This window comes from Pituophis catenifer, unplaced genomic scaffold, assembly GCF_029215685.1.
Source record: "Pituophis catenifer annectens isolate HBS135680 unplaced genomic scaffold, rPitCat1.0.hap2 SCAF_1, whole genome shotgun sequence".
NCBI lineage: Eukaryota > Metazoa > Chordata > Lepidosauria > Squamata > Colubridae > Pituophis > Pituophis catenifer.
This window is the reverse complement of record NW_027256881.1, coordinates 280,338,141-280,353,271: the sequence shown is the minus strand read 5'-3', so window position 1 is coordinate 280,353,271 and position 15,131 is coordinate 280,338,141. Positions and strand designations below refer to the sequence as shown.

At 39.2% G+C, this 15,131-nt stretch overlaps 3 protein-coding genes across 4 annotated transcripts in view; all 3 read left to right on the top strand.

Moving 5' to 3' along the window:
* The window catches only part of LOC139313983 (disintegrin and metalloproteinase domain-containing protein 20-like), a 31,031-nt gene that overhangs the window by 6,421 nt on the left and 9,479 nt on the right, over window positions 1-15,131 (top strand). The window lies entirely within an intron of this gene.
* On the top strand, window positions 1,158-3,260 carry LOC139307916 (disintegrin and metalloproteinase domain-containing protein 20-like). The gene has a single exon (XM_070931272.1). The coding sequence runs from the start codon at window positions 1,158-1,160 to the stop codon at window positions 3,258-3,260; it is 2,103 nt and encodes a 700-aa protein (XP_070787373.1).
* LOC139311303 (disintegrin and metalloproteinase domain-containing protein 20-like) lies at window positions 6,931-9,626 on the top strand. The gene is made up of 2 exons (XM_070935712.1): window positions 6,931-8,977; window positions 9,547-9,626. The coding sequence occupies exons 1-2, from the start codon at window positions 6,931-6,933 to the stop codon at window positions 9,624-9,626; spliced, it is 2,127 nt and encodes a 708-aa protein (XP_070791813.1).

The following is a 15,131-nucleotide window of genomic DNA, read 5'->3' as shown; positions in this document are numbered from 1 at the left end:
TTGAAAATGGAGTTAAGAAACAAAAAATGCAGAATCAGTCCTAAAATAGACTTTGTGTGTTAAATTTTAAAAATCCCCCCATTTTTTTTTTTTGTCCAAATCCTTGGAAGAAAACAGAATATTCTGCTCTGATTACATATGTTGCGTCTTCATTTTACCTGTTCATTCTTCTGCCTCCAGTTATGTTCAGGGCAATATCTTTCTGCCTAAATATTTCCCACCTCCATAAGAGCAGAGGGCTAAAGAACTCAACTGACTCAAGAATATCTAGACCTTCGAAATACATCAATAGAGTGCTTTTTATCTAAGGATATTTGTCATATGCTAAGGATGGAAAATAAGGGCCTAGCTCTCATCAATTCTCTGAATGTATCAGGACCCAACAGTTAGAGAATTCAGGAAGTAAAGATCGTTTTTCACCATTGTAAGCCCCAAAGGAGTAATAGGCCTCAGTCATCAAAGGTTGATCTTAACTTCTTTAGAAATGGTAGAATCTTCTGAATATCGTTGAAAGCTCCAGAGATAAAGAAAGACTACTTAAGCCCAGGCAAAGCTACATGGATATTGCTCAGCATTCCATCTGCTATCCAGTAGATAGTTAAGCTTACTTATTGTTAAGTATAGTTAAGCTTGCTTCCCTTGCCTTTAATCAGTAAGATAATAATCATAACATGTCTTTGCTCTTGAATTCAGTTTTCCAGGATGTATCTAAATAGAATACATGGTTGTATCCAATGGGATGGCCAGTGGAATGGGGAGGGAAAGAAACTTGAAGATATAAAGGTTTCTTAAAAGCAACCTATTGTCCCCATCCCTCTAGTGTTGAGAATGAAACTTTGCTTCTTTCAGTGACTTGGGACTAGGGTGGTTTGGAATGACAAAATAGCCTACCTGATGGAATAGATCAATCCTATTGGACTCTGCCTGCCAACTAGAGGGAGGGGCTTTCCTGAAAGTTCTGGAATGCCCTCCAAGAAGATAACAGGAAAAAGCCGTTTGCTGTACAGCCAAAGGGAACTCCATGGCTGCCCTCCTCCCACTACAGTGGTGGCGGCGGAGTTTTATTTTTATCCTCTGCCTTCCACCTTGCTGCTTCCATCACTGTCACTCTCCAACGTGAGGCAAGGCCTCCCCTCCCTTGGCCCCTGAAGGGAGAAATGGGGTTGGGTAGAGGATTTTTCTGTCTCATTCTTGCCTCTGGGATATTCTGGAGTCAGCCCATTTGTCATGTACCACCTCAGGGCTTTCCCTTCATTTCTTACGAAGTTATTATCCCAAGAAGGATGGCACCCCGACGAGGCCGGGAACCGCAAGACCTTACTTATTTAATGGAGATAGAAGGGAAAGGCCATGTGGTACACCTCAGGCAGAAGAGGAATTTCGTTCCTAAACACTTCCCTGTTTTTACCTATAATGAGGATGGAGACATTGAGGTGGACTACCCTTTCATCAAGAATGACTGCTTTTACTATGGCTTTGTACACGACGAGCCTTCCTCTCTAGTCACCCTCAGCAGTTGCTCAGGAGGACTAAGAGGCTTTCTACAAGTGGGTAATAAGCTCTACGAAATCGAACCTCTGCAGACATCTACTTTTCAGCACGTGGTCTACAGACTGGAAGAGAAGGGGAATGATATCCCAATCAGGTGTGGAGTAATGGAAGAAGACAAACATCACCAGGAGGCCATGATCCAGAACAGAGAGAATATTGTAAGCAAAAGTCCTTTGAGAGGACTATGGCAAACATATCCCAGGTACATGAAGATAGCGATTGTAGTAGAACATGAACGATATGTCCAATTTGGTAAAAACGAAACCGTCACTGCTAGGCAAGTCCTGGATGTTGTTCACCTTGCAGATTCGCTGTATAAGCCTCTTGGGATTCATCTGGTGGTGGTTGGATTAGAAATATGGTCACAAAAGAACCTCATTGCAATAGCCAAAAGCATCGACGAATTGCTTGACACATTCAATACATGGAGGAAAACGATACTTGTCCAGCATCTAAGGCATGATGTTGGCCACTTATTTGTATATAAGCATTTTGGGATTAAGTTTGGATTATCGTTTGTTGGATCTGTATGTGATCCTAACTGGGCATCTGCTGTTGAGGCATTTATTACTTCTAGTTTATTTTCTTTCACAATAACTTTTGCTCATCAACTGGGTCATAACCTTGGTATGCAGCATGATGAGAAATCCTGCACCTGTAAACAGCATTCTTGTATTATGGCTCCCTTCCAAAGCAACACAAGTAAGTTCAGCAACTGCAGTTATACCAGTTATTCTAAGCTAATGGATACTAGTAGAAAGCAATGTCTGTTAATTCCGCCAGAACATGAGAAATTGTATGACCTCAAAAACTGTGGCAACAAGGTGGTAGAGAGTGGAGAACAGTGTGACTGTGGTTCAAAGTTCCATTGTGAATCGGATGCATGTTGCCAGTCTAACTGTATGTTGCGTTCAGGAGCCACTTGTGCTTTTGGAAAATGCTGTGCTGACTGTCAGCTTCTTCCAGCTGGAACAGTTTGTAGAGAAAGGACTAACATGTGCGATCTTCCCGAATACTGCACAGGAATTTCAGAGTGGTGTCCTGAAGATGTTTATGTACAGGATGGAGCTCCGTGCTCTGATGGGGGCTATTGCTATCATGGAGAATGCGCTACTCACAGTGAGCAATGCAAAATTCTCTTTGGCAAGGAAGCAATGGTTGCCCCACTGGAGTGCTTCAAAGCAATAAATTCTCGAGGTGATCGTTTTGGCAATTGTGGCGTTTTTCCTGGTAGTATGTATAAGAAGTGTCAGAACAATAATGTCTTGTGTGGCAGAGTCCAGTGTGTAAACATTGGTGAAGTGCCTAATTTGAATGAGCAGACCACCATCATTCAAACTCCTCTTAGCAACCATTTGTGCTGGGGTACAGATTCTCCAAGTGGAATTGGTGGAGCTGATATTGGAGCGGTGAAAGATGGCACACGATGTGGTCTCGGCATGATATGCATTAATGGTGATTGCATCAAGGTCTCCCTCCTGAACTATGATTGTAATCAAACCAAGTGCCACGGCAGAGGAATATGCAACACTCATAAACATTGTCATTGTAACTCTGGTTGGGCTCCTCCATACTGCCTAAAGAAAGGCAGTGGTGGCAGCATTGATAGTGGGCCTCCTCCACCCAGCAGTGCCAGTGAGAGAAGGACTAAAGGCATTGTAATAGTTATTTCTGCTGCTGTTCTTCTAGCTGGGTTTGGCATCTTATAAAAAACTGAATGTCAGATGACAGACTTTGATAACTCCGATTCCGATACAAGGACAAGTGTCCAGCCTGATATTATAAACTCTTAGGAGGCTAGGAGGATATAAGAAATATCCTTTCAGTGCATTGTGCCGGAAATAATGCAATTTGTTTCTTGCAATTTGGCCTCTAAAGATAGTTTTACGATCTTTATCTCTGTAGCTTTCTAGGCTTATTGCCTTATGAAAAGCCTTATGACACTCTGAATGTCATGTGAGGTGGGCTGAACATTTAGAAATTACTGGGGAATATCCACAAGAGCGCTGTTGCGGTTCATTCCCCTCCTTATTGAAATGAGTGGTTGTTGCAGACTATGTGGATGTAATCCAGGCTATTGGGAAAACTATCAGATAAAAATATACTAAAAAAATTCAAACTTCATCCACTACTTTAAATGGCTCTTCCTATAAAAATTGCTGTATGGAGGGAAGAACTGAAGTTTCTTGTTCTTGTTAAAGCTGAACCCACTCGGTACTTAACAAATTGGTACCATAATATTTTGGATTCAAATACTTTTGGAAGTATTTCTTGAAAGCATATGCAGCTTATAAAATTTGATTGGAAGTGGACAATGATAGAGCTGCTTAGAGAAGTAAAATGGGTACCTAGACAGATCAGGTTCACAATGGCATCTTCAGTTGATTTATCTGAGTGGCCTATTATGATGAGATGCATCTTTACACGTGCACATTTTAAATGCCATTTTGAAAAGGCAAAAGTGCAGCTGGAGCTGATCGTTGTATATGTACTGTGAATGGGAAAAGGACCAGATGATGAAGTAGCAAAGTCAAAGGTCACATTTTGCTCAGAAGGAACATTGCTCTAAACTCTACAGTAAGAGCAGTACCATTGGGCTCCTAGTGTTTGACATTTCTTTAGAAAAGAATACCTCAAAATTGCACACCCAAGAACTTTTTTCTCAAGAGCTGTACGGGTATCATTAATTACAGAGATTTGCAAAGGTGTTGAACACGAGATCAAATACTGCACAGAATCATAGTATAAATAATCGACCACAGACCACGTTAACCTGTGACAATATATTTCTTCTAGTGGGGTTTTATATATTTAATGCAATATTTGAGGTAGTGGTGAAATTGTTTGGTGCTCGTACCAACACTCCCATTGACTTCAATGATATATAATCATGTGTAACTGTATTGGGAATCGCAGCATCTGCTTGCAGCTTAATTGTTACCCTGCTATTCTGTAGTGACTCCAGTGTATTAACATCGATTGAGAAACGGTTTAGTAAGCATGAGAATAAATACGTTATTGTAAAATTGTGATGACAAAAAATTTAGTTTGTTCAGATTTTTTTCTGTAGTTTTTGCAGAAAACACAAGTGCAAACCAGTGTTTTATATGCAATAGCAGCAATGCTCCTTCAGCAATCAAACATCTGAAATTAATACATTATTTCTGGAATTGGGTAATATAATATTGCTGTCATTATTTAGGAAAACTCAACCTAAATTTTAACCGTTCTGTATCATTTACAGTCTGCCTTGCCCACTCTTTTATCTTTGAATTTCCTTTCATAATCTGTACACGACTACTGCATTTGTTATCACTTGAGTTTCCTGTAAAAATTATTTTGTATTTCTGAACAGTAACACTTCTTCAAAACTGACCCAGTTTACTATATATCTTTAAAAGAGGGATCTCACCCAGCTATCATATATTACTTATCACATTGTATAATACAGTAACTACTTTCAAATGTGCTTTGTTATTGTATAACCATGAGAATTATTTCTTTTAGGGATTATTTCAAATTATTTAATAAATTATTTTATACTTATTCAGTTGTTGCGCTCTATAGATTTTTATTCTTCAGTAGTGATTTAATTAAAAAGGCATGTGGTTATTTCTCAGAGTATAACATGTTATTCAAAGTTTACTGAACCAGAGGTTTTGCTATGAATGCATCTTAGTTTCCTGGACCATGCAGCATCCATCCATAATCAAATTTTAGTTAATTATCTGTTTATTTGAAAATAGTACCCAAAGAACAAACCATTGTACATGATTTGTATGTCTGATGCTCTATTGGTACAGTGTTCTTCAGTCTAATGAATATCCCTTTTATGTGGATAATGTATTGATTTAAAACTGAGCGTTTAAGAATAGAAAAGGGGTTTAATATACTAATTACATTGTGTTCAGTGTTCATTCAATTTTTCATAAAATTTCAGTTTTTAATTGTGTGTGTGATAGAAGCTCTATTTCATCCTAAATTCTTTGCTAATGAATAAATATTCCAAATAGTTCTTTGTAATAGAGGAAGCAGAAAACAGTTTGTTTTTTTAAAAATCAGAATTCTCCTCAAATATTTTGCACCTAAATACTGAAAATTGGCATTATTATTCAAATTGCAAATAACAAGACCATAGTAATATTGCTGTGGCCTACTAAAGGAGGTTCATAGTCACAATACTAAACCAGTCACAATACTAAACCAGTGCTTGCAGGGTAACTAATTCCCTTGGTTTCATGAACTTAAGGAATGTAATAATTTTCTTATCACAGGACTGCTGATCGTTAGATCAGAATGCTTAATAGTACTTTTCTTAGGAGAAAATGGAAATAAATAAGAAAGCTATATCCCGGGATGGGAGGAGGAAGCTTTACTTTTCTCCTCATTCAATACGTTGCCAAATTTTTGAGGAATGACCCTAGATTGTAAAATACTCTTCCATGCTTTAATTTTGGGTACTTCATAGGTGTGGGTGGCAAACTTCGAGAGTCCTTTCCAAGGCACAGACAGATGTGTATGCATGTATATTTTTATGAATATTTGTATGTGTTTGTACATATATTTATTATTAATATGACATGAGTACATCACATACACTATATACAAGTAGAAAGACAAATTTCCATCCACGTTGCAAGTTGGAATTCTAATTTAGAGACAGAAGGACAGTTTTTATGGTGTTATGATTAAACAAGTGGAATGATAATCCTTGTTATATCATTCAGTAATTTATGCGTAGGTTATAATCTTCTGACTTTCCAATGCTGTTTTAGAGCCATTGAAAACAGTGACTATAATGCTCTTGCATGCAGCATACATACCAATAGGAACCTGTCAGCAGGTGTAACCTTTAAAAATTAAAATGGCTTCCTCTAGGTAATGTGAAACCTCTCATAAAGAGGAGAACAACATGAACAAGAAAAATAATTCAGATCTGCTGCTTTCCCTTCCCCAAGATATAGGATTGGTTTAATGGAATATTCATTTGATCATATTTTGATTCATATCTTTATTAATCCACAGAATCTGTGTCAAAATAAGGCCATCTATTTTTTTCTTAGTTTTGATGCTTTCTGAACTCATGTCTACGTTACCAAGTCATGATGAAATGTCTTAATTTATTTTTTTTAAAAAAATATTTATTTATTAAATTTATTTCCCAGTCATCTTGTTTTCAAAGTAAGTTGACATGGAACAGTATACTCTCTTCCTGCCTATCTGTTCCATTCTTCATCGTGCAAGCTCCACCCACATTCCAAAGGAAGCTACATAACTGTTGCTATATACAGAATCCTTTTCATCATCTTATTTACATCTGAGATTCTTTCCAGCTTCTTACTACTCTGTCATCTACTTTAAGAGAGCTTCCTTCTGGAAATGAAATATGAGAATGTGTGCTTTCAAGATTTCCTTCAGCCACGAAAAAAGACCATCCATTTTCTGTGGCTCTTGATATTCCTCAGTAATCTAACTGTGACTACCAGACAAATACTTCCTCAGGGCTTTATTTATGCTTCTTATGAGGTAACCATCCCACAGTTATTAACTCTAAAACCTGGACAACAGGAACGACAGAATGTCACTTGTCTCCTTCAGTTTGAGGGAAAGAAAATCATCATACACCTCACACAAAAAAAGAATTTTGTTCCTAAGCATTTGCCCATCTTCACCTACAGTAAGTATGGGGATCTGCAGCTGGACTATCCATTCTTCAGGGATGATTGCTATTACCATGGTTTTGTGCAGGACAGACCCTTCTCTCTGGTCACTCTCAGTATTTGCTCAGGAGGTCTCAAAGGGATACTGCAGTTAGAAAATAAGACATATGAAATTGAACCAGTACAGGGATCTCCTACCTTTCAGCATGTGATATTTCGTTTAAAAGAAAAAGAGACTGCTATCCAAATGAGATGTGGCCTAACACAGGAAGAGCAAAAACATCAAGAGACCATGTTCCAAAACATAAAGAATGTAGTTTCCAAAACTGCATCCAAAGGAGACTGGTGGCTACGCACTCGATATGTAGAAATTGCTTTTGTAATTGAACATGAATGTTATTTAATGTTTGCCAGAAATGAAACTGTTACTGCTTTGCAAGTTCTTGACATTATTCATATTGCTAATTCTTTTTATGAACCTCTTTCTATTCAGTTATCTGTAGCTGGACTGGAAATTTGGTCACAAAAGAACTTCATAACGATTTCTCCTGCCATAGATAGCACCCTTCAGGATTTCACCGACTGGAGGAGAGACTTCTTGGTTAATCATCTAAAAAGTGATGTTGGTCACTTATTTGCATATAAGTCTTTTGAATTTTCACTTGGATCAGCTTATGTAGGAACAGTTTGTGATGAAAGGATGGGATCTGCTGTTATCTCATATAAGACTACCAGTCTGTCCATTATCAGTAGCATATTTGCCCATGAATTAGGGCATAATCTTGGCATGCAGCATGATGAACAGTACTGTAGTTGTGGTAACGCTTACTGCATTATGGCTCCGGTTCATGAAGTGACTGATAAATTTAGCAATTGTAGTTATAATGACTATTTTCTCACAATGAATGCTCCATGCTTGTTAAGTCCTCCAGACCCTGATAGAATCTTTAAAATCAAATCATGTGGCAATAAAGTAGTAGATAAGGAAGAGCAATGTGACTGTGGTTCAGAAGCTCAATGCAAGCTGGATCCATGTTGTCAGTCTAATTGTACATTTCGTTCTGGTGTCAGTTGTGCTTTTGGTGAGTGCTGTGCTAAGTGTCAATATCTTAAGTCTGGAACTATTTGCAGAAAGAAGACTAAGTATTGTGATCTTCCCGAATACTGCAATGGGACTTCTGAGTGGTGTCCCGAAGATGTTTACATGCAGGATGGTGCCCCGTGTAGTAAAGATGCATACTGTTATCGTGGAAACTGCATATCTGAAGATACACAGTGCAAAATGATTTTTGGCTTCAGTGCAAAAACTGCTACAGATATTTGCTTCAGAGAAATGAATGCTAAAGGCGATCGCTTTGGCAATTGTGGCCTTAAACATGGAATTTACCACAAATGTCAAACTAAGAATACCCTGTGTGGCCGAATCCAGTGTGAAAATGTCCAAATCTTACCTTCTTTGGAGGAACACAGCACCATAATTCAAGTCCCCCTTGGTGATAAGCAGTGCTGGAGTACAGACTACCACAGTGGAATGAAGACGGCTGATATTGGAGCAGTGACAGATGGAAGTCCTTGCGGCAAAGAAAGGATGTGCATTAACAGGAAATGCGTGAGCGTCTCTCTCTTGAATTATGATTGTAACTTCACCAAGTGCCATAATCGGGGAGTATGCAACAGTCACAAACATTGTCACTGTGATTATGGCTGGGGTCCTCCAGACTGCCTGAAGAAAGGGCATGGTGGTAGCATTGATAGTGGGCCTCCTCAACCACGCAAACGTTTAACCACTATTGCAAAAGCTGGGATTATTGGAGGGATTATATATGTCCTTTCTTCTGCTTTTGTTTTGGTTAGCGTAGGGATATATTTCAGATATGGATTTGTTCGCTTATTTAGAAGGCTTAGAGGAACTGAGTCAGCTACAGAAGTGAGCGTCAATCAGAAAAATAAAGTATATCAAATATGTTCAGAAGAGTTAATGGATATTATTATATAAAATGTATTTGAGCCTCTGGAATTTGAGTATTAATTTATAATGCTGGAAAAAAAATTGAATTTAATTTCAGGCAGTGTCATTTCTAAAAGTTCTGTTTTATTGCCTGGGAACCAACTCTCCGGTAAATGCTGAAAACATTTCATTGGGAATTTACTACATTAATTAATTACCAAAGAAGAAGAAGAAAATAATAATAATCTAACATTGCCTTTTCAAAATTCTAGCTGAAACATAGTATGGGTGTTTAGGAGAAGCTGATCCTCTTGAAGCAGGGTCTTCCAGCCTGGAAGTCAACTTCATAGCAGCCATTGCTCAAAGAGGAGGAAAATGTTGCAATGACAAAAAAAAAAAAAAAAAAAAAATCACTCATGATTTTTATGGATTGCACAGGTATCACCCTGTATCACATTTACTACTAGTAGTACTCTTCTCATCATCTTTCCCATGTCCTAGACTTATCTTCTTCACATCAAGGGCCACCTGTACAAACAGCACACACTCTGTGTAGGAAAACCCCAAGCATGAACATGGCAGATGGCAGTGAGTTCAAGACTGGACCCTGCCCTGTGTGCTGTGCTGGAAGACTCCATGGAAGAATCAAATTTGAGGAGAGAATTTCTCTTGATAGGAAGTCTTCTTTATATAAGACACCCCTGTGCTTTAGAACTGATCGCTAGTCCTCTGTAGCATGAGGGACACTGATACCCTCCTTTGATTGTTGATCTGCAACAAAACCAAGTACCATCGTATCCTCCAGTGTTATCAGAGACAATGAATGGGAAATCACACAAGACTACTGAATGGGTCAGGAAGATGTCTTTTATCCACTCTAAGTGAGTACCTGCAATTTGGGGGCACTTTTAGAAGAGATAACTGAGACATTTCCTAGTTCATGGGGTTCATGATGAAGAACCCCAATAGAGGCTTTTTTTCCTAAACTGAAATGGACATTTGCAACGGTTCAAGAAAAGACATTAGCCAGTGAAACTGCACTGCGCAAGTGACAGAAACCAGAAAGAGAAACTAAGGTACATGGTATCGCACTGAGTGGATTAAAAATGCAAAGCAACAAGCCCAGATAACATAAGAAATGCCTTCTTCGCAACCATTGAACATAGATTCAGACGTATCAATCTCTGCTTACACTGTAGAGGATTATATATTCTGTGCACAGATTGAAGGATGTAGAATGTAGCCGTTTATCAATAAGGTGATATGCTGTACAAGGTTCTTTAATATGACCTCAACACTGTACTAAGAAGTCAGATCACCTAGTTTCAGATGAACTTGATTTTTCACAGGATAATGAAGATCAGCAGCTGCATCATGTTCAGAATGTGTGTAAGAAGTAGCCAAGATGATGTAACAATGTTAATTGAAGCTTAGTAGACTTGAGATGAATGTTGACTTGTTCTGGACTACATTATGCATAGTTAGCAAGGATAGTTTCTACTGCATATTTTCAAAAGAGCCTCCTCTCAAATATATTTATTGATACATTAATTTATATGGACGTCCATCTATCCAAAAAACTCTGTGCAGCAAACCAAATGAAAACAAAGGGTTCCAATAAACCTCACCAAACAATGAATACAAATATACTGAAAGTCATTAAAACTGCAAAACCACTAACTGCATTCAACCAGCCCACTACTAACATCTTGACTCTGATGCCTATAGGAAAAACCCTTTTGAAAGACCAGTAGAGTTGAAGCTGTCCACATTCGGGGGTGGTGTCGATGCTGTTCCATAGGCCAGGTGACATAACAGAAAAGGCATGCTTTGGGGGATCACCAGAAGACATTGTTTTTTCAGTAGACCCCAGAGCATGCCTACTTTACCAGACCTGGTAGGATGGGCAGAAATCACCAGGGAGAGGCAGTCCTGCAAGAAATCTGGTCCTAAGCTATTTAGCACTTTAAAGGTAACAACAGTCTTCAACTGTCCTCAAGACTATTAGGAACCAGTACCACTTACACAGTAGTATTGTTGCAGAGGTATTAGATATGTATGACACTGCACTCCGGACCAGCTGAATGCTGTTCAAGGGCAGCCCCATATAGACCATGCTGCAGTAGTGCAATCAAATTACTAAGGCTTGAGTGACTAAGAGCATTGTCTTTCTATTTACAACTGATGCTCAAGATGTAGCTCTGCAAAAGTTGTCCCAGCTAAGGCTGCAGTGCCACTGGCTTCTTGAGCAAGAATTGTGAGTCCAGGAGAACCCCCACATTATGCATCCTGACTGGAGGCATGTAATCCCATTCCCCATTATGGAAAATCACTAGATCCAGGGGAGGGGGCTAAAACACCCACTCAGTCTTACCAAGGTAGAGCTGAAGGCTTATCCATCCGGATTTACATAGCCTCCAGGCATTGGGAAGGCATCTTGTATCACTTGGCCAGCCCAAGTGAGTATCTTCACCATGCTGATGATACTTAATCCCATGCTGAAAAATGACCTCACCCAGCAATTTCATATAGAGCACGTATGTCAAATGTTGCTGTCACGTGATGTTTCATGACATTTTTCCCATTCACAGAGCTGGGGTGGGTATGGCCTGTGAGTGACGCATCCGGCCCGCGAGCCAACAATTTGACATTCCTTGTGTAGAGATTCCCGTAAATAGGAGGGAGGAGACAGTTGGCCTCTCTGGCAGCCCACTATGGCTAGACCATTCCTGTTCTACTAGTACTGATTGGAAGCAGCCTTCTAGGGAACAGGAAAACCACTGAAGACCTGGGCATCCCTCACTCAACTCTCTGAACTAGTTGAACACTTTGACTGGTGGTACTGAAAGCTGCCAAGAGATCAAGGAAGATCAGGGTGGATACAGTAGCCCCTTCCCAGGCCACAAGAGTAAACTAATATGATAACTGTTGTCAATGCTATATCTTGATATGAAACCCAACTGCTAGAGATCCAGATAATCCATTTCTTCCAGAGCGTTTTGGAGCTATGCATTCTCAGTTATGATCCCCAAAAAGAGAAGGTTGGTGTCTAGATGAGAATTGTCCAGTAGAGTTGAAACCAGTAATGGTCTTGTGAGTAAGGATAAAACTATCATCTTCTTGAAGACAGGTGGAACAGCCTCCTTCCTACAAAGAGGCATCTGCCACATTGTAGTAGTCTTTATTTTATTTTATTATTTATTCAACTTACACAGCTGCCCATTTTACACACATGACTTTAGGCAATGTATAATACAATAAATAAATCACATAATACAAAAAACACATAGCAACTGAACATATAAAATGACCACCAACACAGCCAAGAGGCAGGCTTTATCACACACCCCTAACCCCAATCCCAGGCCAGGGCACAAATCCAAGTTTTCAGCACCTTGTAGAAGGCCAGCAGGATCAGGCCCATCTAATGTTGGAAGGAAAGGTCTAAAATGCAGGTGCCATGGCATAAAGACTCTCCTGAGTCCTGCTAGGTGACATGCCTTAGCTTCTGGCTATGGTCAGCGTGTGGAAGTCGTCATGTTTTATCTGTGATTATGCTGAAAAGAAAGTTGTTGGAAGCAACAATATAGATGTGTGGTATCTCTTTCCCAAATCTTCCAGATCATTGTTATGAAATAGGAACATTTTAAGAAGGAGCTGATTCTTATCAGAAGGAATCAACTCAAGAGATGAATATCATCAGTATTGGTCAACACTCACTCAAAGCGATTAATAGATGTTGAAAATCTATTAGTTTCTCTGAGGAATTGGGAGACTGTTGCAGGAAAGTACTGTTATACCATTTCAGTGTATTTGTTGAACCAATTCACATAAAATCCAGATATTCGCCTTTTGTCTTATGTGGAAAAATTGAACAAGAACTTGAAAATCATGTTAAGCATAAAGGTGTGGAGCAAAGATGCAGCAGCTATGGCCATTGTGGCATTGTTAAAACCTAATGGGAAATAAGAACTACAGAAACATAAATAAGGTACTTAAACATTTTATAATATATATTCCATCTTTATTTTCTACAAATAACTGAAGAAGACAAACATATCAAACACATTTTCCCCCTACAACAACTCTTGCTATACTTGCTACATAGAGTGTTTGCACAATTTTACCTAACTGAACCGTATCAGCAACTGGCTATTAATGATTTGATAATGAATGTCCAAACTGTTATTATCCATCACAGAGTATTCAGAGTTAAGCATATTCTGTTTGGAATCCCTGAGGTCGCAAAAATTTCAACATTTCATGGAGATTCCACATTTTGGGGAAATTCAATATTGTGTTATACTATGTTAATATTCTGGTTTGGGAATCAATAGGGGAGGAACTTGAACAGTGTGGTATTCATTAAAAGAGAAACAAAAATGGAATTTCCTCTATCCCCTTCTTAGCTGCCTTTATTGATGGTTTGGTGTAGTGATCTAATCAAGATAAAATATTAGCAATGCTTGATGCTCCAAAATTTAACGGGGCTTCAAGTTCCCTAGGATTCCTTAATTTTTATAATGAAAACAACTGGTGAGTCACTTCATCACTGTATTAGGCACTTCATCACTTGCTATACAAAGAAATTATGTGACTTTGGGTTTGCATCATAATGCTAATAGAAACACAAACCATCTTGTTACTCGGATCAAAATCAAATCAAATCAAATCAAACCTTTATTGTCAATGCACATGTGTACAATGAAATTGAATGAGCCTCCCTTGGTGCAGCCCCCACGAAACACAGAATACATCTCAATAACTTAATAAATAAAAGAAAAAGAAATCCTTAAATCTAAATAAGTAATAACTAGCACACATTCCCATATACATATATCTACAGTATATAGCATTGTATTATATTGCACCAGTATGAACATGTTGCACGTTGCGCTGGCCCTGCAAGTCTATCATATTAAACCTAATTGTGATGTTATGTTGCGTTCAGAAGCCTGACGGCCCACGGATAAAAGCTATTTTTCAGCCTATTCGTTCAGCTGGCTATGCTTCTATATCTCCTGCCGGATGATAGGAGAATAAAGAAGTGCTGACCCGGGTGTGCATCATCCCTGAGGATTTTCCTCACTCTGCTAAGGCAGTGGGTCCTGGTGATTTCTTCCAGTGGGGTCAGGGGACAGCCCATAATTTTTTGTGCTGTGCTTATGGCCCTCTGTGATGCCTTTCTGCCCATGGCTGTCAAGCCAGCATACCAAACTGTAACATAAATATGTGAGGATGCTTTTTATTGTAGACCGGTAAAAGGAAGTCATCAGTCATTGTTCCACCTGATTTTTCTGCAAGACCCTAAGGAAACGGAGTCTCTGTTGGGCCTTCCTGACCACCTGAATTGTGTTATTTTTCCAGGTGAGATCTTGGCTAAGGTGGACTCCCAGGAATTTGAGAAAGGAGACCCTCTCTGTACAGCCTCCCTTGATGTAGTGTGTGGCAGGTTCCTCTCTCTGCTTCCGGAAGTCTAGCACCATCTCTTTTGTCTTGCTGGTGTTTAGATCCAAATTGTTTTCTGAGCACCATGTGGATAACTTCTGGACTTTTTCCTGTATCCTAATTCATCTCCTCCTGTAATAAGACTCAGTACAGTGAAATCATTTGCAAACTTTGTTATCACATTAGATGGATCAGAAGATGTGCAGTCATATGTGTACGAGTACAGGTAGGGACTGAGCACATAGCCCTGGGGAGAGCCAGTGCTGAGTTTCAGGGAGGAGGATGTGAAAGACCCAGCCCTCACTGTTTGTGGCTGGTCCATCAGAAAGCCTTCAATCCAATCACAGGTGAGAGAGGGGAAATTCAAATCAGTCAACTTTTTGATGAGGATGCCTGGCAAAATGGTGTTAAAAGCCAAGCTATAGTCTATGAAAAGCATTCTGATGTAGTTCCCAGGTTTCTCTAAATGACTCAGTACAGAATGTAGGGCAGTAGCAATGGCATCATCTGTTGACCTATTTCCT

What these genes read in the sequence shown, in the direction of transcription:
- LOC139307916 (XM_070931272.1), top strand. Translation starts at nt 1,158, where the DNA reads ATGGGGTTGGGTAGAGGATTTTTCTGTCTCATTCTTGCCTCTGGGATA.
- LOC139311303 (XM_070935712.1), top strand. Translation starts at nt 6,931, where the DNA reads ATGAAATATGAGAATGTGTGCTTTCAAGATTTCCTTCAGCCACGAAAA. An exon ending in CATTGATAGTGGGCCTCCTC is followed by an intron (nt 8,978 to 9,546) that starts AACCACGCAAAC and finishes ATGTTGCAATGA; the next exon opens with CAAAAAAAAAAAAAAAAAAA.